At 58.3% G+C, this 25149-nt stretch overlaps 1 protein-coding gene across 7 annotated transcripts in view; it reads right to left on the bottom strand.

Moving 5' to 3' along the window:
- NPRL3 (NPR3 like, GATOR1 complex subunit) overlaps positions 1–25149 on the bottom strand; it is a 47616-nt gene that overhangs the window by 571 nt on the left and 21896 nt on the right. For 2 of the 7 annotated variants that reach the window (XR_009182871.2, XM_004452985.4), the window contains exons 1-11: positions 23196–23517; positions 16090–16159; positions 13079–13208; positions 10709–10783; positions 7691–7844; positions 6385–6466; positions 3090–3227; positions 2505–2661; positions 1210–1316; positions 1001–1130; positions 69–255 (exon numbers count right to left, since the gene is read on the bottom strand). Coding sequence is in view for 6 of the 7 variants with exons in the window: in XM_004452985.4 (XP_004453042.1) it covers positions 69–255; positions 1001–1130; positions 1210–1316; positions 2505–2661; positions 3090–3227; positions 6385–6466; positions 7691–7844; positions 10709–10783; positions 13079–13208; positions 16090–16159; positions 23196–23313 (1348 nt within the window). In the remaining variant the exon portion in view is untranslated. Of the gene's footprint in view, positions 1–68; positions 256–1000; positions 1131–1209; positions 1317–2504; positions 2662–3089; positions 3228–6384; positions 6467–7690; positions 7845–10708; positions 10784–13078; positions 13209–13861; positions 13883–16089; positions 16160–23195; positions 23518–25149 lie in introns of those variants that run through there. The other 5 variants (XM_058285625.2, XM_004452987.4, XM_004452986.4 and 2 more) reach the window with 5 other exon arrangements.

Below are 25149 nucleotides of genomic sequence, written 5' to 3'. Positions count from 1 at the left end.
GACGGCGGGCGGGCCCCCCACCCGCGGGGACGGCCCGCGCCCCCGCCCGCCACGCGCCGGCGTCCTACTTGGGGAGCCGAAGCTGAGGGCGTTGGGCGTGCTGAGGCTGCGGCCGCCGACGCGGGCGGCCAGGGGGGCGTCCTCGTCCCGAGCGCGGGCCTCCTCGCTGGGCGCGGCCATCAGGCAGACGTAGGTGTGCAGCTGGACCAGCACGCGGCGCTGCAGCAGCCACACCACCATCTGCACGAGCTGCGTCTGCGGGGCGCCGCGTCAGGCCTGCTGCAGGGCCCTGGCACGCGCGTCCCTCCCACCTGCTCGCCGCGGCCGTGGAGGGGCCACGTCGCCCTCCAGGAGGGGCCACGTCGCCTCCCAGGAGGGGACGGGTGAGTCCATCCAGTCACAGACCAAACCACCAGAGCCGGTAGTGCAGCCGCTCCAGGCCTGGCCCGGGAGGGTGGACAGGCTGCCCAGGCGCGAGGAACCTGACACGACCGTGACCCCACGGGAGCATCATCTCCAGGGGAGCAGGGCACCGCCCCCCAGCAGCCGAGTTGCTGGTTTTGCCTGAAGACCTGGCACTCACAGAGCCTTGGTCTCCAACCCGTCCCATCTGGCCTGCCCTGGACACCCCCATCCCTGGGGTGGGGCCCCCCCGCCCCTCCTGGGATGGGCCCCCACGCCATCCTTCCAGGCCTCTCGACGGGCACAGCCTCTGAGGACCCGCTGCCCCAGGCCTCACACCCAAACCTGCAGCCCGAGACCCGGCTCCGAGCCCCCTGCACCCACCACGAGGGGCAAGGCTCTGTCCTGCCAGGGAAACCAGGGTGGGCTCTGCTGGGAGCAGGAACCGCCCAGGAGGGCACCAGCTGCACGCCACTGCGGCCTGGCCGGGCACCTACCCACTGCCCAGAAACTGAGCCAGGGAAGGTGGCCAAGGGGCCCTGGGCCGCCACTTTGCACCCCAGCGCTGCGAGGCTCCCCGCCGGCTCCTGCAACTCACCTCCTGCACCGGGGGGGCAAGGGGGTTCTTGAACTCTGACAGGGAGACGGGCAGCGAGAACTTGGCGAGGACAGAGGGCAGGTCGTGCGCTGGGAACTGGCGGGAGAACTGCTCAGCCAGCGGGGAGTACCTGGGGGAGGGAGGGTGTCGCCGGGCTGCTGGCCCCCTCGCTGCCAGAACCCCGGCCCCCGCCCGGCTTCGGGACTTACACGCACAGGCTGGCGCTGGGCGACAGCATGTAGACGTTGTTCTCGCACAGCGGGTAGATGATGATGGCCTTGCCCCAGTACACGAGGTGGGCTGCGAGCTGGAAGACCTGGGGACAGGGGGTGGGCGCCGTGCCTGCGCGAGGGCCCGGGCTCATTCCCGCACCCCTGCTTCTCCACGCCACGCCCGGGACTGGGCGGCCCTTTCTGTCAGGCTGCGGCGGGCAGTTCACGTCCATCCCCGCCCCTCCGCCTCCCCAAGCCCTGCTGAGTCGCCTGAGGACAGCGTCCACCCCCCACCGGTGGTCTCCACCCTGCCCCCGCCCCACCCCGCAGCAGCCCTGGGGTGCGGTCCACGGGCTTCCACAGGAGCCCCGTCTTTATCGCACGGGCCATTGGTTCTGGGCCTGAGAAGCCGGGCAGAGGCCAGGCTGCTGTGGCCACGTGGCCGGTCGGGGGGCTGCCATGGGCAGGGGCTGGTGCAGCACGGGCTGCCCGCCCAGGGTCTACCCCCTGCCAGCTCACCCTGCCTCCCCTCCAGCCGGGACCACCTGCCCCACCTGCCGCGACATCCGAAGCCCACAGCACAGCGAGGGCAGAGGCCGGGGGGGGGGGGGGGTGGCTGGGCAGCCTCCACGCCAGTGTGCAGACAGGAAGGCGCAGCCGGCCTCCCCGAAAGCAGAGGGAGGGGCCCCGAGGCTGCGCCACAGGCCGCGGCAGCAGAGGCGACGCGCGGACCACCTGTCGGCTGCCTTGGCGCCCGTCACGGCAGTTACCACGGGCCCCTGCGCGGCCACCCACCCGTCCCCACGCGTGCAGAGCGGCCAGCACGTCTAAGTTCTGCCTGACAGGCCTGGCTGAGAGCGGGATGCGGCCCTCCCTGGGGGCAAGGTAGGCCCCGCGGCCGGCGGCAGGGGCTTGACCGGCTTCCTTGGGGCAGAGGTGCGGGGCAGTCCAGCCCCGGAACCCGCTGCCAGGCAGAGCGCAGCCCGGCTCCCGGAGGCGGGGCCTCTGCCACCCCTGCCGCCCGCGGGCACGCACCCCGTCCTCGGCCTGGCGGCCCACAGCCCCACCACTCAGCCCCCGGGGGCCCCGCCCACCACTCAGACCTCCCCACCGCCCGCACCCTAGGGTGCTGCGGGCGGCTCCTGGGAGCTCTGCCCTAAAGACGTGATGCCTGCACGCCTGGGCGGGGCGTGTGGCTGGGCGACTGCACCCCCGGCCCGCACAGCCCCCCCCCCCCGGCCGGCACAGCCCCCGGCCACACAGCCCCCGGCCACACAGCGTGCCCCGTGTACCTGCAGCAGCGCCAGATCAGCGTCCTGCGCCAGCTGCTGCAGGTTCTTGACAGCAGAGGCCGTCTTGACCACGCGCACCAGGGCGGGGGAGCAGTCCACGGGGAGCTCGTCCAGCAGAGACTTCTCGTCGCCCAGCAGCAGCAGGGCGTGGTAGGGGCTGCGGGGAGCCGCCATCAGTCGGCTGTGGCACAGGGCGGGTGCCCTGCGGCAGCGAGCGGCAGCCAGCCCAGGCCCCCCCGGGACCGCCCGGCTCCCCCAGACCTCCCCAGCGTTTGCGGACTGAACCAACAGCCCCAGCCTTGGGCAAGACCCCAGGACAGTAAGCCGGGGGCGGGGGGCCCTGCGGAGCCATCTAAATCCCGACCTCGTTAATTTAAAAAATTGGTTTTAACGTAAAAAGGCTTGATGTAGAGCCTTCCCTGCAGAAAATCAAATTAGAACTCCTGAGACAGCAGCGCTTCCGCGCAGGAGAGCCTGCACACGGAGGGCCGGGCAGCGACCAGGAGGGCGGCCCCGGCTGGCCCCCATCGCCTTCCTGGAGAGCTTCCCGGCGGCCGCACGGGACGAGGCGGGAGCGCGGCCTACCGGATGGCCTTCAGGCTGCGCTCGATGGCCTCCGGGGGGCTGAGGCTGCTGGCCAGGTGGTGGCTCTTGTGGGGCAGGCAGAAGCTGACCTCCAGCCAGTTGTTGATGTGCAGCCGCACCACGCCCGAGGCACACAGGCTGCGGGAGAGAGCAGCGCGTCACGGGGGGCCCGGGGCGGCGCACAGCCCCACCACACCCAGCCCGCTGCCCCCAGCCTCAGCCAGGAAGCCCCTCTGTGATCTCACTCAGTGAAGAGAAGAATACGGTTTCTGGGGGGGCCCTACAGTCGCCAGAGTGCCAGCGCAGGGGGCACCCCTGCCTGGGGGCCTCCTGGTCCCGTGCCCCCACCCCAGCCGCCAGGGCAGCTGCCCAGGCCCAAGCCTTCTGAGCAGGCCTGCCAGGAGCACCAGGCAGGCCCAGCACCTGGGGGGTCTCCTCAAGGGGGGCGGGGGGTCTCCTCAAGGGGGGCGGGGGCTTCCACGGGGCTGCTGGGGCCCACAGCAGGGAGGGGCGGCCCTCGCTGCTCGGCTTGCACGTGTGCAGCTTTGGGGTGAGGGACGAGGGGGGGGGGCCGCAGAGCCGGGCCCTGGGCCCCGTGGCGTCACGGCCACTTCCTCCTGCGGCAGCAGTCTGCACGGAGGTTCTTCCTCTACCAACTCGGCCGTCAGCGGCACACGCAGCGGCCACTGCACCGGCCTCTTAAGTCCGTAGTTGTAAGACTTCGGCAGAAAAGGCCGCCCTGTCCCCCAGGAAGGCTCCTGCTCGTGGTCACTCCCACGTGCAGGACTGAAGGGGTGGGTCTGAAGACACTGTGCAGGAAAAACACTGGCCCCCCCCAGGCTTATCGGGCCCCCCGGCAGCTCCCCAGGCAGCTCGGCCCCACCTGCGGCAGATAAGCCCCTGGCCGAGCCCGTGCATGACGGGGCAGCGGCAACGAGCCAGCCCTGGCCGCACGCGCTGCCCTGCGGGGGCGCAGGCAAGCGTGTCCAGCTCTCGCCTGCACTCTCACACGCCCGCACGTGGGGAACCTGAATTCCTGCCTGCGCTTACAGCGGAAAGCGTGCTCCAGGGCTCTCCTTCCAGCCACCCCCCTAGAGCAGAACCTGCCACGCCCACCCCACACAGCACAGCCGGCAGGGTACACTGCTCCTGCACAGCGGGCGCTGGCACGGCAGGGGGCCTGGGTGCAGGCAGGTCTCCTGCAGGGTGTCTTTTGGGGGACACTGCTCCAGTCAGCTGCAGAAAGACCCCCGTGCCGCACCGCAGCCCTGCCGGCCCCTCGCACGCCGCACAGCACACAGGCCGGGGCCCTGGGCCGTGCGCCCCCAGGTGTCGAGGCAGGGCTGGCGCCACAGGGCACGCAGGGCCCTTGCCGAGGTGCCGCTGAGGGCGTCAAGGCAGGGCTGGCACCACAGGGCACGCAGGGCCCTCGCGGAGGTGCTGCTGAGGGGCACGCAGCCCCACGACCACACCGCGCCGCTCTCGGAGCCCAGCGCTCAGGCCGCGGGATAAGCCGCGAGCACCAGCTCTGCCACCAACAGGCTGCTCCTTCAAACGCCACTGCAGAACGGCGTCTTTGAAGAGCGCCCTCCAAGCCCCCACCGCATCCCGCCATCCGGTGCCCTCGGTCAGCGCCTGGCGGCCCTTCCCCGGGGCCTCATGGAGCACCGGCACCCTGAGCTCTGCGCGGGGCGCCTCAGACACGCACGCGGGCGGGGAGGCCGTGGCCAGGGGCTCCAGCTGGAGGTCCCAGCAGGTGCTGAACACGCCGCAGGGGCCGCGGTGACAAAACCTGACCCGTGTCCTCGCTGCGGCAGGCCGCCCGTCCAAGGTAACCGCAACATACGAAATCACTTCTTTCCTCTAAAAAGTAAAGGTGAAGCCACGGGCTTGCGTTCTATTTTAATTCTGCGTCAGCGTGGTCCTTCCTGGCCGCCTCTGCCCCTGGCTGAGCATGCAGGTTTCCAGAGTGGAGCAGTCAGGGACTTGAGACCAGCCGGCTCGGCCAAGCAGGCACAGCGCACCGCAGGAGCGCACAGCGGCCCTGAGACGCAGACCGTGTCCATCGCTCCCAGGGCAGGGAGGGCCGCGGGGTTCCTCTAACAGCTGGAGGGCCACACCCAGAGGTGACCAAACGCAGTCGCATGAGAGCTGCGTGCAGCGCGCAGAAGACACGCTGCCCGTCCGCCCGCAGGAGCGGCCTCCCCACAGGAACGCGAGGAGCCATGGGGCAGAGCTCCAAGAGAGCACAAGGCCCCCCCGTGAGGAGAAGCATGCTGCCTTCCCAGGACACAAAGCCCGCCGTCGGCTGGGTCAGGCCGGGCGCTTGCTCAGAGCCCGCGATGGCCAAGCTGGGCCCAGGGGCACTTCCCCACGTTGCTGGGGGCGGGTGGTGGAAACTGAGGCATAATCCCAAGAGAGAAACATGTTAAAATACAGGTGCACTTGCCCTTTCAGCACAGCGCTCTGCGTTGAGGAATTTACGCAAGTACAGGCAAAACCACCATGCGCGCAGTAAGCAGAGCTCCCGACAGCCAAGGGCCGGAGCACCCAGAGGCCGAGGAGAAAAGGCCCTCCCTGGCCCGGGATGGACACAAGTCCAGGCTAGAGCCTCACACTGAGGAAGCGGGGGTCCAGGTCAGCTGGGGGGTCTGGACGCTGCCTGCAGGAGGACAACCACCTTGTGACTCAAACTCGACGAACATGGGACGGCTTCAAAAGTTTAAGACCCGTACACAGCGCGGGGTGAGCGGGTCTGTCGGCCGTGTGCCGTCCCGGGGAACGTTTCCGTCCATAGGAGCATGTGCTCCCGGGACATCAGGACACATGGACACAACCCCAGTGACTCCCTGGTGCCCGCCACACCCCCTCCCCCCTGGTCAGGTCCGCACACGAGGACGCGCCCAGGACGGGGCCTGAGGAGGTCGAGGGGCGATGGTGCTGGAGACCGTGGACATCACGAGCGAGCGAGGGGCAGAGGAGGCCAGGGCACGGGGGTGGACGGAGGCGGGGCTGGGGGGGTCCCCCAGCTGTGAGGGGCGGGGCTGGTGAGGGGGCACTGCGCAGCTGCCCCAGGCGGCCACGTCCAGGTGCGACCCAGGCTGCTTAAGGAAGGAAGGGCTGTCCACAGGTAACACGGTGCTGAGCCGCCGGCATCACCTGCAAGGAGCCCAGGTGCCCCCGGCCCCTGCCCGCCAGCCCCCAGTCTCCCCCCAGGTCCCGGGCAGCTGCCGGCAGCGCCGCCCGCCCGCTGGCCCGACCCTCCTGGCCAGGGGCCGGGCACGCCCAGCCTCACCTGTCGTGCACCTCCTTGAGGTCCCTGGCCAGCTTGCACTTGGGCAGGATGTGGTGGAACGGGGACTGCGGGCCCTCGTCTGCTGCAAGAACGCAGGAGGGCGCGCGGTCAGGGCAGGCCAACGGCCAGGTACGGAGCAGGGCAAGCGCCCGGGCCCTGCTCGCTAAGATCCGGCCCGGCGGCTGAACACGGCTGGTGCGGGCCTGCCCGGGTCTCTGTGGAACATCCTCTTTGCACCTCTCCACTGGCAGCAGGGACTGCAGCGACATCCGCTCCACCGGCTGCTTCCCAAGCATCTCCGCAGACCCCAAGCCCACATCCTTTTTCTCCTGGCCTGGTATTTCCATTCCTTCCCCCACACGATTTGATGCTAAATGTAACTAATTTTTATGACTAAAGGTCTTTTATTGACCCTTTCTTATAAATCTCTAACAAAAAATATGTATTAATTTTCTTCCTAGGTAAGACTAAAAAGAATGTTTTAAAAACATATTCTGGATTGTTACTATAATTATAATCTGTACAGAATTGGCTAAACCAAAATAGTTTTACAAATTTTGATAGCCAATTATCAAACATGAAAAGTAAATTTTTACTGAAAACGCACCTCTTTATGAGTCAGGCAGGGCTGTTTTTGTTTTTAATTCATGTATCCATGGATGACCATTACTGCTACTGATTGCTAGAATTAAACTGGGTTCAACTTTGATTTTTCTTTTTTCTTTTTGTTTACGGATGTGCTGACACAAGAAAATGGAAGTAGTGCCCCTCAAAGCTCCGATTTAAATAGTGCTCTATCAACAGAAATGATCTCTAATGCCCAGTTAGCCGGTCGCTCGGTGTCCCACCGGCCCATTTCCCATCTGCCCAGGCCAGCAGGGTAGGGACAAAGCGCTGCCCACCGCAGCAGCTCTGCTCTGGGAACCCACTCAGCCAACCAGTGTGGGAAGCGGGTCTCAGCCTGCGGGGTCTCTGGGCTCTGGAGCCCTCTGATTAAGAACCATGTCGCCTCCCTGGGCCTCAGTTTCCCCACTGCGCCCCACCCTGGGTGCAGGAGGACGTCCTCCCTGGGCCTCAGTTTCCCCACTGCGTCCGCCCTGGGTGCGGGAGGACGTCCTCTGGGCCTCAGTTTCCCCACCGCGTCCCGCCTCGGGTGCGGGAGGACGTCCTCTGGGCCTCAGTTTCCCCACCGCGTCCGCCCTGGGTGCGGGAGGACGTCCTCTGGGCCTCTGTTTCCCCGCCGTGCCCCGCCCCGGGTGCGGGAGGACGTCCCCTGGGCCAGCGCAGTGCCAGCCCCGCGACTCACCATCGGCCACGGCGGACACCTCGTCCTGCAGGGCCAGAATCAGCTTGGCCTCCCGGGTGAGGTACTGGCAGCGCCGCTCCTCGTGCTGCAGCACCACGGCGATGCGCCGCGACAGGCTGTGCAGGCAGCTGATCACCGACGGGTCCGCGTTGGCCTGCAGCGAGAGGCCGGGCGCAGGGCTCACATGGGCACGGGCAGCGCACGCCCAGGAGCCCCCGCAAGGGGCACGGGCAGCGCACGCCCAGGGGTCCCCATGAAGGGGCACGGGCAGCGCACGCCCAGGGACCCCGCGAGGGGCACGGGCAGCGCACGCCCAGGGGCCCCCGCGAGGGGCACGGGCAGCGCACGCCCAGGGGCCCCCGCGAGGGGCACGGGCAGCGCACGCCCAGGGGCCCCCGCGAGACGCACGGGCAGCGCACGCCCAGGGGCCCCCGCGAGGGGCACGGGCAGCACACACCCAGGAGCCCCCATGAAGGGGCACGGGCAGCGCACGCCCAGGAGCCCCCATGAAGGGGCACGGGCAGCGCACGCCCAGGAGCCCCCATGAAGGGGCTCTCCCCCTCCCTCCCAGGCCCTCCCAGAGGCCATGCTGCCACCGGTTTGCACCCCTGCCAGAGGGTCTGTGAAAGGACGGCCACGTGCCGCTGGGCAGGCCAGGGCCACGCTGGCACCCCCTCCCTGGCTCCTGACGGGGAGTGGGGCACGGGGCGAGCACCGTGTGAGCGTGGGGGCTGCCACAGCACCTGTGAGGGTGTGGGCCTGGCGGAAGACGTGACAGGGAGCGGGGGCACTTGGGCACGAGCCTGCAGTCCTGCCCCACAGGGCAAATCCGGCCAGCGCGAGGGGCCAGCAAGCTCCACTCCCACCCCTCACTCCACTGTGCTGTTTCCAAGGAGGGGTGTCCTCATCCTTGACCCCCGGAACTTATCGGGGACACAAGTGGGCCAGGCAGGCGCATCTGCCCAGGCCAGAGGGTGGAGTGAGCGGCTGTGGGTCTGTGCGGCTCCAGGGAGCAGATAAGGGGGCCAGCGTGACTCAGCGTGGCCGGGGGCCAGCAGGCTGCTGAGTCAGTCCTGGGGGCGGCCGTGGGAGGGGGGTGCGGGCCGGTGCCAGATTGGAGCCGCCTGTTTATGTGGCGGGCACCCACAGCCGGATTCCAGGCAGCACAAAGCCAGAGCTGCACAAGCCTTCCTCCCGGCCTTGGGGGTCCCCACGCTCCCCCAGACTCGCCACACAGCAGCCCCTCCATCCTCCCAAGGCTGCAGACCTAAGGGCAAGGCCCCCATGAAGGGCCCGTGAGAGCAGCCCCCAGCAGGCCAGGGCAGGGCCACGGCATTACCCCTGCCCAGTCGAGTCAGGCTCGAGCCCCGGCCCAGCCGGAGCCCCACAGGTGAACCAGGCAGCACGGCCATCGTTGGGGCCACCCAGGTGTGCCGGGTGGCGCTGGCGCCATGCGAGGCCAAGGGGGCGGCGCTGACGCAGCTGCCCTGGGATGTCTCTGGCCCGCGGGGGGACGTGCTGAGCGCAGCCACCGCCGGCATGGCACTCACCAGCAGGAAGCACTGGGCACCACGTGTGAGCTTTCCGTGCCCCCAAACTTGAACGGGAACCTAATCGGGCGTTCCGCGTTAACCTCCCGACTGGACAGGTGAATCGAAACGTGGAACATTCCACAGGCCAGAGAAGACGGTTCTGAACTGGAGGCAACCGGGGCCCCTCGTGGCCGTGCACCAGGCCTGCGTCCTGGGAAAACTTGGGCATCAGGGACATTTCTCAATGGACCAGGTGTTAGCAACAGCAACGTGTCATGGGGAGTTTAGTCAGGTGTGATGGGGTACCACGGCCGGGGAGGCGAGGCCTGTACTCGACAGGACGCAGGGTGCGCGCCTGCCGCAAAGCTGTGGGCAGAGCAGTGAGAAGGGACGCCTGGAGCCAAACGTGAAGGCTGTGGCTCTCAGCATCCACCCCTCTCCTCTGGTTTAAAGCTCACAGGTCGTACACACGGCTGCTGAAAGGAAGGGAAATGGCCAGGGGCTGACATTTCACACCAGCCTCTGGGACCCTGGGCCGCGGTTTCGGCTCTGCTACCCGAGCCTGGCAGCATCTGCACGTGCCGCTCCACGACCGGCCTCGGCCCCGTTTCTGACTTAATGGCCACGTGGACTCCACTGAGCAGTAAGATGATGACCTGTTTAGTCGTTTTCCAATGACTGGACACTGGAATTATTTCCAGATTATTATTACAAAATCTTTATACAGTTGCTTATTTTCTAGACGAGTCCTAAAAATGGGCCTGCTAGGTCAGAGGGCACTGCGCCCCACCCCAGTTCCCGGCGGCTCTCCTAAGGGCTGTCTGCCAGGTCCCCGGGCGGGCCCTGCTATCAGCGCAGGCAGCTGGGGAGGCTGTTTACTGACTTCTCACAGTATTATACGAGTAGTACAAGGAAACAAAAACATGCAGATACGACAGAAGTAGTAAGACACAGAGTGATGCTCACCCCCCAAGGCAGCTGCTGTGAACAAAGCCCGGTGTTATAATGTTACTTATTAACAAAGTAAGCTCATTTTTAAAAATTAACCTCCATTTTTAATGGAGCCTTGAGCCACTATATTGATTCTGAGCCACGTGCAGCGAGCCCTGTGGTCTCCAAATAAACCCCGTGAGAGAAAGCGGGTGGCACTCAGCACAGGTCTATCTTCTGTTTGGATCATTTCTGTCACCTCAGCTCTCGGCCCTTGACCCCACCTTGCCCGACGCTGCACATAAGCTCCAGCCAAGGTGACTGAGCCTTGGGTGAGACCCGCCCGGGCCCCTGCAGGGCACCACTGAATAGAGAGGCCTTGGCATTCAGGCCCACTCACCACCCAGCCCTCGCCGGACGCAGCTGCTGTTTCTCGGGCCCCTGGTCCCTTCTCTTTTGGAGGCTTTACTGAAAGGAGTTTCGGTAACTGGACAAGCAGGAGCAGGCAGGGCGGGTCCTGCCGGCTGCCCCTCACTCTTCACCGTCCTCGACTCACCCTCAGTGCAAACACCACGTTAAAGAGAATCATGGTGGGCGTCTCCCTCTTTGGGGACGGGTCTGTTTTGGATACCTGGAAGACAGACAGAAGGCGGTGAGAGCTGCAGCCGCGGGAAAACGGACCGACGCTATCCACGGGGCTTGGGGCTCGCGGCTTGGGGCTTGGGGCACGGGCACAGCCCCGTGAACAGCAGGTCAGAAAGGCAGCAGCTCAGGGACCAACGCTGCGCTTCTGCGGAGGCAGGGGTCTGCGCATGGACATGCACAGCAGGCCCAGGACCCGGGCCAACAACACAAGACCCATTCAGTGAAGGAAGCACCGCATCGGGAGCTGACAGCCCAGGAGACGGCAGAGGGGCTGCATGGAGGCCCCTCCCTCCCTCTGCTGCCCCACGTCCACCTGTGTCCACCTCGGCCGCCTCTGCCAGCTACAACCGGGACTCGGGGAACCCTCGAGCCAGGCCCTGCTAGGGCAGGGCGGCCAGCCTCCGCCCCCACCAGCACTCGCCCCAGGACCAAGCCTATCTGCTCCCAGCTCCGGCCAGTCACACCCAGGCTCTGAGGGTCGCCCAAGGCCCAGCTCCTCGGTGCTGATGGCCAGCCGCCGCCAGGGGGCGCCGGCGCCCCGGGGACCAGCCTCCCTGCAGCCTCCCGGGGGCTGTCACCCCCCCTGCAGCTAGGGGATGCGGCCCACCTTCTCCTGTGCCCACGAGCCACCCTCTGCAGGGCCAGGAAGGAGAGGAGGGGTCCCCGGGGCCCGAGGCACCCCCAGCCCCGGAAAAGGGGACACCCCTCTGCAGGCACACCCCGGAGCAGCCACCGACAACCGCGGGCGCTCGCTCCAGCCTTAGAGTCACATCAGACACCCTCATGCGGTTCCGGATCATGTAAGGGAGCCAAGCCCTGCACAAGCTCAGGACCACTGCGCGGTCCTGCTCGTGCACCCAGGGCAGGAAGGCCTCGCTGGCTGGCAAGAGGCGGCACCCGCTTGCTGGGACGCGGGCCCGCGAAGGCTCCAGGCAACGGCAAGTGCGTGAGCTCACGGGCCGCCATTTAACGAGAAGCGACGGCTGCACATCTCAGAGAAGCTGTTTCACTCACTCCCTGGGCTTTCCCAGAAAGTGAAGGCCAGAGTCAGTGGAGACCCAGACCCAAGCGAGGCCACACACGGGTGGGCTGGGAGCCAGGCACCGAGCCAGGTCGGCCCTCCAGGGATGTGCAAGTCCTGGACCAGGGCTGCCCAGCCAAAGGGCTGGGGCCCCAGGTCTGTGCACCTGCGCGGCCACAGCCAGATCAGCCCCGGTTCCTGAGGCCCGCACAGCCAGGATGGGCCGAGCCTGCCCAGGGAACCACACCTGCCCAGGGAACCACACCTGCCCAGGGGACCACACCTGCCCAGGGGACCACACCTGCCCAAGGTGGGCCAAGCCTGCCCAGGGGAACCATGCCTGCCCAGGGGAACCACACCTGCCCAGGGGACCACACCTGCCCAGGGGACCACACCTGCCCAGGAGACCACACCTGCCCAAGGTGGGCCAAGCCTGCCCAGGGGAACCACGCCTGCCCAAGGTGGGCCAAGCCTGCCCAGGAGAACCACGCCTGCCCAGGGAACCACGCCTGCCCAGGGAGCCACACCTGCCCAGGGGACCACACCTGCCCAGGGGACCACACCTGCCCAGGGGACCACACCTGCCCAGGGGACCACACCTGCCCAAGGTGGGCCAAGCCTGCCCAGGGGAACCATGCCTGCCCAGGGGAACCACACCTGCCCAGGGGACCACACCTGCCCAGGGGACCACACCTGCCCAGGAGACCACACCTGCCCAAGGTGGGCCAAGCCTGCCCAGGGGAACCACGCCTGCCCAGGGGAACCACACCTGCCCAAGGTGGGCCAAGCCTGCCCAGGGGAACCACGCCTGCCCAGGGGAACCACACCTGCCCAGGGGAGCCACACCTGCCCAGGGAGCCACACCTGCCCAGGGGACCACACCTGCCCAGGAGACCACACCTGCCCAGGAGACCACACCTGCCCAGGAGACCACACCTGCCCAGGGGAACCACACCTGCCCAAGGTGGGCCAAGCCTGCCCAGGGGAACCACGCCTGCCCAGGGGAACCACACCTGCCCAAGGTGGGCCAAGCCTGCCCAGGAGAACCACGCCTGCCCAGGGGAACCACGCCTGCCCAGGGGAACCACGCCTGCCCAGGGAGCCACACCTGCCCAGGGAACCACACCTGCCCAAGGTGGGCCGAGCCTGCCCAGGGGAACCACGCCTGCCCAGGGGAACTACACCTGCCCAGGGAGCCACACCTGCCCAAGGTGGGCCATGCCTGCCCAGGGAGCCACACCTGCCCAAGGTGGGCCGTACCTGCCCTAAAGCATGTTGCAGCAGTGTCGGGTGTCCAACAAACCGCACATTATCAATCTTCAGTTCAAACTTTTGGCCACACATTTCAGACTTGGTTGCTAAAATCGTTGCCAGAATAACATCTGAAAACCTTAAAATTAAAAACAAAAAAAAGAGTGGAAGTAAGTTAACAAATTACCGGCATATCCTTCTGCCCCAGAGGGGAAGGGTCTCAGAAGGTGAGTTTCACGGAGCTGGGCTCCTGCAAGCTTTCTCAGTCGCCCTTTGGAAGCAATGTGCGCCACCCACTGTCACCTCCTGCCACCCACTGTCACCTCACGGCAGCTCCGTGAAATTCACTTTGCTCTTCAAAGGATGAACCTCAGCTGGACCTGTGCTGCCCCCAGGGTAGCTCGTGGGGGGTGGGGAGCCTGCAGCCAGGCAAGCCGGACAGCACCCCACCCTCTGCCCCCCTGGGAGACCAAGGGCCCCCACAGTGCCTCAGGAAGGGCAGGGGACCCCTCGCTGGTGCCTGCAGGGCACTGATTCCTCACCCACCACCTCCATCTTCCCTTGTCTTGAGTGCTTCACCTTTCACAGGGTCCAGCGTGGAGGCCCACCAGACCCCTGCGGGAGGGCCTGGCGCAGAGGCCCACCCAGACCCCTGCGTGAGGGTCCTGCGCGGAGGCCCACCCAGACCCCTGAGGGAGGGTCCGGCATGGAGGCCCACCCAGACCCCTGAGGGAGGGTCCGGCATGGAGGCCCACCCAGACCCCTGTGGGAGGGTCCAGAGCAGAGACCCACCTAGACCCCTGAGGGCGGGTCCAGCATGGAGGCTCACCCAGACCCCTGCGGGAGGTCTGGCAAGGCCTCGGGGGTCCTGCTCACAGGCGCCCCTCCTCGGGTCTGCGGAGGCAGCTGGAGGGCTGCGGGCCATCGAGAGGGGCGCTGCAGGCCTGGGGGCTGCCCTGCTCCTGAGCGAGGCGGCCCTCTGACACCCGCTTGCCCCGGCGCAGGAGCTCACGTTCACGAGGGAACCCCTGCCTGCGCCTCTGTACTCTGTAGACGGCGTAGGTGACAAGATGCACAGACACCGAGGTATGTGGTGGGAAGGGGCAGAACTGTCATAATAGTGAACTGAAAAACAAATCGGTGACAGCAGGTGTTTGCTTGTTTCAAATCCTACAAAACCCCTTCACCCTGTTTCATGGTGAATGCTCTGGTATATGTACTGGACAACCACAAAACAGCTGTCACAAAAACTGAAGATTCCCAGATAACTAGGGAATTCAAGAAAAGCAAGCCAGGAAGATGAAGCAGCCCATCTGGAGGATAAGCCAGGATTCTACCACGGCTACGGCACTCTGGAGCCAGGCCTTGTTTCCCAGCTTAGCGAGGAAAAAAGGCGACAGCCTGGTCGGGGCTGCCTCTGCGCCCCACCTGCTTCCCTGGGGGTGCCTCACTGTCCGCACCTGTCCGCCCCGACACCCCCACTCCCACAGCGAGGACACGCTGCCAGCAGGCAACCCGGGCAGAGCCCCGCGCAGGGCGGGTGCCCTCTCGTCCACGGCTCCCAGGCAGGCGCAGCGTAAACCCTGTGGAGACCTCCCGCCTCGACTGGACAAACCCAGCGCCCCATCCCCGAGAGGAAACACCAGACACCCCCGGAGAAAGGAAGGCGCGGAACAAGGAGCGCCAGCTTTCCTAGGGCAGCCGTGAGCTGGAAGACCCTGCTGCCTCTCTCCTGGCACCAGCCCCCAGCAGCGTGGCCGGCTGAGGAGCCACCTTTCAGAGGAGGCTGAGGCTCCACGGCACCTCCACTTGCCCCAGGCCTGGAAGAGGACGGCCAGCGCCACCTGCCAGATGACCCCAGGGCTCCCTGGGCAGCGCCTGCCAGCCCTGCCGCCGCGGGGACCTCGGCCCTGGACTTTTCTGAACTTGAACTTCCACTGCCTGAAACACACCCCGGTGAGTCCTCATAAAGCAGCCCCTCAGCAGCACTGCCCAGCAGAGCTCTCCACGCTGATGTCCCGAGTCCACGCCGTCCAGCTGGGCAGCCCTCGTCACGTGTGGCCGCCATGCGCCCTCATCCCCACCAGCTGGCCTCCGAGCGCCGCCGGCCATGCGAGAGTCACCAGCACGCTCTCAAAGCACCTCGCACCGGCCGGCTGGGTGTTTCTGGGAGAGCTGGAGGCACAGGTGGGTGGAGGAGCTGCCGGCTCTCCTGGAAGGCAGAGTCGGCGTGCTCAGCCCACGCAGGCCCTGCCGGGCAGGCGGCTTAGCGTCTTCCCCCTGCCCCTGCGCCTGGGCCCCAGCGCTAGGCTTGACGGAAGGCGTAGGAAGCAGTCACCTCCCCTGTCGTCCGTCCTGACGGCACCTCCCAGAGCACAGGAGGCCAGACCCAGGAGGGAGCCGGACCACGTGTCCTCTGACCCTGAAGAGCGTCATGGCGCAGACCACCCGGGTTCAGCTCTGCTGCCCCTGCTGCCCCTGAGCCGCCGTGCAGGGCCAGGCTGTGCGCACCAGCACCACCGCCTCCCCCGGGCACAGCACCTACGAGCACCGCCGCCTCCCCCGGGCACAGCACCTACGAGCACCGCCGCCTCCCCCGGGCACAGCACCTACGAGCACCGCCGCCTCCCCCGGGCACAGCACCTACGAGTTCCCCTCCTCCCGCCCGGGGCACAGCACCTACAAGCACCTCCGCCTCCCCCCGGCACAGCACCTACGAGCTCCCCTCCTCCCGCCCGGGGCGCGCCTGAGGAGCCCTGTCTGAGGCGCGCAGGTGGCGCCGCTTCACTCCTCGCCCTCCCCACTGAGGGGATGCCCCGTGTGGACGCCACCGCATCCGTTCTCGACCTGCTCCACCAGCCAAGTGCCCCAGCTACGCAGCAACCCCGCCTGAGACACACGAGAGCACGCAAAGTGGGAGCAAAGGCCTGGGTTTCTCTGGGGAGAAACACCTGGGTCTGCTTTGCCCAGGGCTGGGAGGGAGAACCAGCCCCCGTCTCTGGAGCGGGCCGAGCCCTTACCTGGAGTCACCATCCTGGTCGTCAGAGTGGTCCCCCGTGCTGTGCACTGCATATCTGCTTCGTGGTTTGTCTGGATGAGGACAGAAAGGGAGAACAACAGGAAACAGGGGTCATCCAAGTACAGGTGGACTGTGGAGCAACGGCTTCTCCAAGAGGCTGTGATAACATGAGCAAATGCTTTTGCTACTAAGTTAAAATTTTAAAATAGGATTATATACAATTACACACACACTCTTTCTCAGTAGGAATGCAACTGGGGTGGAAAAAACACAGATAAAAGAATGAGATTTTTGTGCACACATCAACAGCTTTCGCAAACAACAATAATTTACAAGAGGAATAATCAAAGTTTAAAAAACTAGGGTTATAAAAATAGAAGCAGTGAGACCAAAACTTGCTCCTCTAAGAAGATCAATAAAGTTGACAAAAATTTGTTAGACTGACAAAGAAAATATGAGAGAATGCAAATAACCAAAACCAGAAATGAAAGAGGGGCATCACTACCAACCTGCAGAAAGAAGAAAGATCGTTAGGAGGATACCATGAATAACTACACAGCAACACTAAGGTAACTGAGATGAGATGAAAACAATTCCTAGAAAGACACCGATTTTCAAAAATGACTCTGAAGAAATACTAGATCACAACAGACTAATTAATAATAGGAAAGGTTGAATTGGTAACCAAAAGCCTCCAACAAAGAAAAGTCAAGGCTTCACTGCTGAATTTCACCAAACATTCAAATAAGAATTAACACCAATCCCTCCCAAATTCTTCCAAAAAACCAAAGGAGGGAACACTCCCTAACTCCTCAGAGGCCACCTCACCCTAACACAGGAGTAAAGACATCACAAGAAAAGAAAATGACAGATCAACATCCCTTATGAACAGAGATGCAAAAAAATCCTCAATAAAACACTACCAAACCAAGGCAGCCAATGTGGCTCAGTGGTTGAGTGCCAGCTTTCTGCATACGAGGTCCCGATTTCAATCCTCTGCCCCAGTACCTAAAAAAAAACTAGCAAACCAAATCCAACACCACATTAAACGGATTATGAATGGGATTTAAACCAGGAATGCAGGGTGGTTCAAAATAAGAAAAGTAATCAATGTAATACACCACATTATGGAATGAAGGGGGACAAAAATCCCAACTATCTCAGTCAACACAGAAAGGGCATTTAACAAAATCCAGTACCCTTTCTTGATCAACACACTCAGAAAAACAGGAATAGAAGGGAACTTCCTCAATGTAATAAAGGAAAGATACTAAAAAAGAGGTGAAAGACTGAAATTCACTGGTGAAAGACTGAAAGCTTTCCATCTAAGATCAGGAACAAGACAGGATGCCTGCTTTCACCGCTGCTATTCAACACTGTACTGGAAATTCTAGCCAGACAGATTAGGCAAGAAAAATAAAAGGGATCCAATTGGAAGTAAGACATTCCCTATTGCAGATGACATGATCCTATGTGTGTGAATGTGTGTATATGTGTATATATATAATCCCAAAGAACCTACAAGAAAGCTCTAGCACTAATAAGTGAATTGAGCAAAGCGATGGGGTACAAGATCAATGCACAAAATTCAGTGGTGTTTCTATACACCAGCAATTGAGCAATCCAAAAAAAAAGAAAGCAATTCCATTTACAGTAACTAAACAACTAAAATATCTAGCCATAAATTTAACCAAGGATCATGGGAAGCGGATTTGGCTCAACTGATAGAGCATCCGCCTACCACATGGGAGGCCTAGGGTTCAAACCCAGGGCCTCCTGACCCATGTGGTGAGCTGGCCCATGTGCAGTGCTGATGCACACAAGGAGTCCCATGCCATGCAGGGTGTCCTTCACGTAGCGGGAGTGCACTCTGCAAGGAGAGCTGCCCCGTGTGAAAAAAAGCGTAGCCTGCCCAGGAGTGGCGCCACACACAGGGAGAGCTGATGCAGCAAGATGATGCAACAAAAAGAGACATATTCCCAGTGCTGCTGACAAGAATGAAAGTGGGCTCAGAAGAATACACAGCGAATGGACACAGAGAGCAGACAACGGGGGCAGGGAGGGGGAGAGAAATAAATAAAAAATCTAAAAAAAAAAAAAATTTAACCAAGGATCAAAACATTGCTGAAAGAATTCAAAGAAGACAAATAAATGGAAAGACATTTTATGCTTATAGATTGGAAGACATACTATTGTTAAGATGTCAATACTACCCAAAGCAATTTACAAATTCAATGCAATCCGAATTAAAATTTCAACAGACTTCTTCACAGTAACGGAAAAGGCAATCATCAAATTCATACAGAAGGTTAAGGAGCCCTGAACAGCCAAAACAACCTTGAAAGAGAAGAACAAAGAGGACTAACACTTCTTGATTTCAAAACTTATGACAAAACTACAGTAATCAAAACACTGTGGTAATGGCACAAGGACAGACGGATACACCAATGGAACAGAACTAAAAGGTCAGAAATAAACCCTTACATCTATGGACAAGGGTGCCAGTTCCACTTACTGGGGAAATAACTGTCCTGGGGAAACTAGATATCTACATGCAAAAGAATGAAAACGGACCCCTACCTCATACTGCCTACAAAAATTAACTCAAAACACATCAAACACATAATACAAAAACTAAAACTACAAAAAGCTTAGGAGGAAATATAGGGGAATATCTTCACGAGCTGGTATTAGGTAATGGAGTCAAAGACTTTGCATCAAAAGCCTGAGCAACGAAAGAAAAAATAAATTGGACCTCATCAAATTACAACTTTTGTGCATTCAAGGGACATTACATAGATAGTGAAAGGACAACTTAGAGAAATGGAGAAACTATCTGGAAACTATATATCTGACAAGGGTTTAATATTCAGAATATATAAAGAGCTCTATAAAGCAACAACAGTAAGGCAAACAATCCAGTTTAAAATGGGCAAATGAACTTGGTTAGACATTTCTGCAATAAGCACATGAGAAGATGCTCAACATTACTACTCATAAGGAAAATGCAAATGAAAAGCAGGATGTGATACCAACTCACACCCACTAGGATGGAATATCAAGTGTTGGTGAGGATGCAGAGGAACAGGACCTGCATACACTGCTGATAGGAATGGAACATGATAAGAGTGCCGTGTAAACAGTTTGGCAGTCCTCAGAAAGTTAAACATAGAATAACCATATGACCCACCAATCCTACTTCTAGGTATATACCCCAAATAAATGAAAGCAGAGACTCAAGTTTTCATGGCAGCATTATTCACAATAGCCAAAAGGTAGAAACATCCATTCAGTGGGTAAATGGATACATTTAAAATGCGGTATATATGTGGTATATAAGGGAAACGGACTTTGGCCCAGTGGTTAGGGCGTCCGTCTACCATATGGGAGGACCGCAGTTCAAACCCCAGGCCTCCTTGACCCGTGTGGAGCTGGCCATGTGCAGCGCTGATGCGCGCAAGGAGTGTCGTGCCACGCAAGGGTGTCCCCCGCGTGGGGGAGCCCCACGCGCAAGGAGTGCGCCCGTGAGGAAAGCCGCCCAGCGTGAAAAGAAAGAGCAGCCTGCCCAGGAATGGCGCCGCCCACACTTCCCGTGCCGCTGACGACAACAGAAGCGGACAAAGAAACAAGACGCAGCTAATAGACACCAAGAACAGACAACCAGGGGAGGGGGGGAAATTAAATAAATAAATAAAATCTTTAAAAAAAAAAAAAAAGAACAGACAACCAGGGGAGGGGGGGAAATTAAATAAATAAATAAATCTTTAAAAAAAAAAATATGTGGTATATAAATGTGGAATGTTGTTAAACCATGAAAAGGATAAAGTTCTGACACATGCTACAAAATGGGTGAACCTTGAAGACATCACATTGTGTAAAATAAGCCAGACACCAAACAACAAATATTATGAGATATCATTTATACGAAATAATTAGAATATGCAAATTCATAGAAACAGAATGGTTACAGATCACCAGGGACAGGAGGGGGTATGAGGAATGGGGAGTTAATGCTTAATGGTTACAGTGTTTCTGTTTGGGGTAATGGAAAAGTTTTGGTAATAGATGGTGGTGAGAGGAACAAACACAACATTGTGACTTTAATTAATGCCACTGAATTGTACACATGAAAGTAGTTAAAAGGGAAAAAATTTTTGTATATACCTTACCACAATAAAAATTTAAGAAGAAAATGTAGTATCACCAAAAGAAAAAGAAAATGGGGGAAAAAATAACTAGAGATGAACTTAAAGAAGAGTGCAAGGACCATATGAAGAAAATTTTTAAATGTTAGCAAGGAAGACAACCTTGAATGAATAAAAGACACAGCATCTTCTTAAATAGGAAGAATCAATGTACAGATGACCTTTTTTCCCAGTTGAACAACATATTTAGAGTTATCTGTGATAAAATGCCAGCAGACTACAAGTGGGGACTGAAGGAGTTGACTCTGAAGCTCACATAGGAAAATAAGCAAAACAGCCGTAATAATGCTGAATAGGAAAAGTAATGACAAGTGATTAATCCTACCTGATATTATAGCCTATTATAAAGTTAAATCATTAAATGAGTGTGGGACCCAAACATCATTGGAGGACAGACAAGAAAGGGCAAAAATAAACCCAAATAAATATGGGAATCAAGTCAGTGATAAAGGCAGCAGAAAAAACTCAGTGGGAGAAAGGTGACTTATCAGTAAAATGCAACCAGGTAGCCCTGCGGAAGAGTTACACTGGCTTTCCAACCAACTGTCCCCTCCATGAAGCCTTGGGCCTCTCCTACAGTAGCCCTGTGTGCCCACATCCTCCTCACCTGTGAGAGCACCTGCTCTACAAAACTCCAGGAGATAAATGAGATGACACACTTTGAACTCTCAGCTAGTGCTCAGAAACTACAAGCTCTTAGTAGGAGCAGCCACCTTACACCGAAATAAACACATTTTTAAAATGAGACAATAAACATTCTAAAGGCAAACATGAGAAACTTTTCATGTTGCTAATTATCTTAAAGATCAGAAAGCCTTTTTACATATAACAAAATGCAGAAACCACAAAAGAATGGACTAAAAACTTGAATTGATAAAAAGCAAAATTTCCTTTATGGCAAGAAAGACACAGAGGCAAACTGGGAAAGTATTTATAGCTTTATTACAGACAAAAGCCTATTTTGATCTTAAATGTATAAAAAGCTCCTCCAAATTTATAAGGAAAAAAAAAAGAAAATCAAAGAGAATATTAAGGAAACATTACAAATAAGGCATTCAATTAAAAGGAAATCTAAATGACTTGGAATCCAACAGGAAAAACATGTATCTCTAAACAGAGATACACATATTAAAACTGCTACTATAAAATATGATTTTTCACCTGTCAGATTAACAAAGATAAAAAAAATCTGATCTTGGGAAGTGGATGTGGCTCAAGCGACTGGGCTCCTGTCTACCACATGGGAGGTTCAGGGTTCTATTCTGGTAAAGGCGAGCTGGCCCACGTGGCGAGCTGGCCCAAGCAGAGAGCTGGCCCATGCAGAGTGCTGGCCCACACAATAAGCTGACCTATGCAGAGAACTGGCCTGAGAGGAGAGCTGGCCTGCATGGAGAGCTGGTCCATGTGGAGTGCTGGCCTGCACAGCAAGCTGGCCTGCATGGCAAGCTGGCCCAAATGGAGAACTGGCACAGCAAAATGACGCAACAAAAAGAGACACAGAGGAAAGACAATAAGAGATGCAGCAGAGCAGGGGGCTGAGGTGGTGCAAGAGACTGAGTGCCTTTCTCCCACTCCGGAAGGTCCCAGGATGAGTTCCCTATGCTATCTAAAAAGAAGACAAGCAGACACAGAAGAACGCACAGCAAATGGACAAAGAAAACAGAAAATGAGGTGGGGAGGGGGATAAATAAGTAAATCTTTTTTTTTTTAATCTGATCTATTAAAAACACAAATGCTCAATCCCTTAGACAAACTTCTTAGAATTCTACTTCTGGGAACTGATACTACAAATATTCTGCAAAATGACATATTTATGGAGAAAACATTCACACTGTATTCACATTGTGTATACACATTGGAAAAAAACACCCATCAACAGAGTACTGGATGTATAAATCACAGCATATCCATTCCATGGAATTCACTGCAGCCATTAAAAAAGGATGAGATCACTCTGTACATTCTGATTCTATATCCAAGTTGTAGAATGAAAATGAAAACAGGGGCAGAACAGTATGTATAGCATGTTATTAATGTATAGAAAATAAAATGTGTATACATGCTTGTATTTACATAGAAGCTTTCCACAAAGATGCACAGGAGAATAACAGTATTTGCCTCTACAAAAGTAATTAGAATATTGGGGTCAGTGGTGGGAAGTGACTTTCCATAATCTAAACCCCTTTTACCTCTAAAATGTTGTATCACATTAAGATGCTTAAAAGTAATTTTAAAGCAAATGTTAAATTAAAAATTGAACAATCATAATAAAAAACTACAAGTATCCTAAATGTCCATCCATAGGAAAAGGGTATATTCTTACTGTGCAGCAGTATGCTGCAACTAAGCGTCACGGAGATCTCTATTTACGAAATGTTTGTAAGGGGCTGCGAGTCTGATTGCTCAATGGAAAAAAAGGGAGGCTGCACAACAAGACATTTGGGGATTTAAACAATAGTCTATTTTCCTATGAATACATGTTATCTATCTCTGGTATGGGCAATTACCAATGTGATAAGTGGCTATCTCTGGCATGAGGGAAGAGGTGCATCATTTGGGTGAGATTGTCAAAGAAAACTTCATATGGATCTGTAACCTCATATTTTTTCTAAGAGGAGTACGCTTATAAAATATTTACATATATACATGTACATATTTAAGGCTAGATGCTACTAAAGGTTAGCAATAGCGGCTTTGGCGTGGTGCGTTATGAACGACATTTCTCGTGTCTTTTTCTTTACACTTCCCAAAACTCCGTAATGAGTAGGTGTGACTGCACAGTCACGAGGAGGAAAACGCTCGGGAGGGGATTTCGCGCAGGGGAGCGGGCGGCCGAGGCGGCCCCGCTGGGTCCAGCCGCCGCGCGCACCGGGGCGCAGGCGCTCGCCGAGCGCCCACTTACTTGTCTGGGACGCGGGGTGCTCCTGGCTCCGCTGGAAGGGGTACCTGAACAGCAGCTTATTGCCCCGGCTGCCCGAGCTCACCAGAATCACGCTGATGGGGCTGGTGTTGTCCCCCATCGCGCGGGGGCCGGGCGGGGGCCGGGGCCGGGCGGGGGGCCCGGAGGGGACCGGGGGAGGTGCGACGAGAACGGGCCCGAGGCGGGTGCGGGGCGCGCTACGTCGGGCCTTGCGGGGGCGGAGCCGCGCCTCACGCGACCAGAAGGCTGCGGGACCCGGAGCGAGGCCCGCGCCGCCAAGCGCCGCCCGCGCCCGCGCCGGAAGCGCCCGCCGCCGCGCTCGCGAGACTTGGGCGGCAGCTCCGGGGCGACGCGCTGAGAGCGCCTGCGCGCGCCAGTGTGCGCAGGCGCGGGGCGCCTCGGCGGGCGTTGGCGGCGCGACGCGCTGAGAGCGCCTGCGCGCGCCAGTGTGCGCAGGCGCGGGGCGCCCCGGCGGGCGTTGGCGGCGCGAATGGGCCCCTCTCGGGACGGCGGTGGTGGCCCGCCTGGGTCCGCGCACGCGAGGCAGCTGGTCCCTGCCGATTTCTTCACTGTGACAGTAACACGTGCCTCGGACAGAAAGTTCATTACATAAAAGTGAAAAACCACTTGGGCAGATGACAGACATCAGCGTCGGAGCCAGAACGCTAAGGGAGGCCGGTAGCCCCGCGCTGAGCGCCCGCTCCCCACGAAAGAGCTCCCGCGTCCAGTCAATCCCCGGAGCGAAAAAAAAAGTCTTGGAGACCCTGGATTAGGCAATGGTTTCTTAGATATGACACCGAATGCACAAGCAACTAAAGAAAAAATAAGTTGAACTTAATGAAAATGTAAAACTCTTGTGTTCAAAGGACGCCACCAAAAAAGTGAAAAGACAACCTGTAGAACCAGAGAAGATACTTGTTAAACATGTGTCTAATAAGGGTCTAGTATCCAAAATACATTGAAAACTGCCAACTCATCATTAAGACAACCAATTGAAAAACGGGCAAAAGATGTGAACAGATCTTTTTCCCAAAGAAAATATACCAGTGGTCAGAAGCACAGGAAAGATGCTCAAGATTTTCAGTCATGAGGGAAATGCAAATCAACACCACAATGATGGCCAAACTCAAAAAAGCCAAAATAACAAGGATTGGCAGGGATAGGAGAAAATGGGCCCCTCACATATTGTTGGTGGAACCTACAATGGTGTGGTGGCTTTGGAAAACAGTTGGGCAGTTCCTCAAAAGGTTAAAGACGGAGTTACCATGTAACCCAGCAGTCCCACTCCCAGGAGACATGAACATATACATTTGCACAAAAACTTTCTATATGAATGTTCAAACAGCATTATTCATAAGAGCCATAAAAAGTGGGCAATCCATATTTATATCACCTGGCAAACGGATAAATAAAATGTGGCCTATATGTATGCCAGGGGCTGAATCACATTCCTACCAAGGCATGGACGAGTCCCAGCCCTGTTCCTGTGCACGTGAACTCATTTGTAAATAGGGTTGTCAACGCTCCTGCTGAGACGAGGCCACACTGAATAAGGGCGGGCCTAAATGCAGTATGACCGGAGGCCTTGTAAGGAGAGGAAGCTGGGCACAGTAGGCACAGGAAGCAGACCACCATGTGATGGAGCAGAGAATGAGTGACGGACCACCAGCAAGTGGCGGCCAGAGCATGGCAGACATCAGAGAAAGCATCTGCAGACACCTTCATTTCAGATTTCCAAACTCCAAGACTGAGAGATCATAAATTCCTGTTGTTTAAGCCAACCATTCTATAAGATTTGTTATAGCAGCCATGACAAACTACAACATATGATGGAATATTATTTGGCCACAAAAAAAGAATGAAGGGGGAAGTGGATGTGGCTCGAGCAGTTGGGCACCCGCCTACCACACGGGAGGTCCCGAGTTAAGTTCCCGGT

This window comes from Dasypus novemcinctus, chromosome 23 (assembly GCF_030445035.2).
Source record: "Dasypus novemcinctus isolate mDasNov1 chromosome 23, mDasNov1.1.hap2, whole genome shotgun sequence".
Taxonomy (NCBI): Eukaryota; Metazoa; Chordata; class Mammalia; order Cingulata; family Dasypodidae; genus Dasypus; species Dasypus novemcinctus.
The sequence above is the reverse complement of the archived record's forward strand: the minus strand, read 5'-3'. Positions and strand labels throughout refer to the sequence as shown.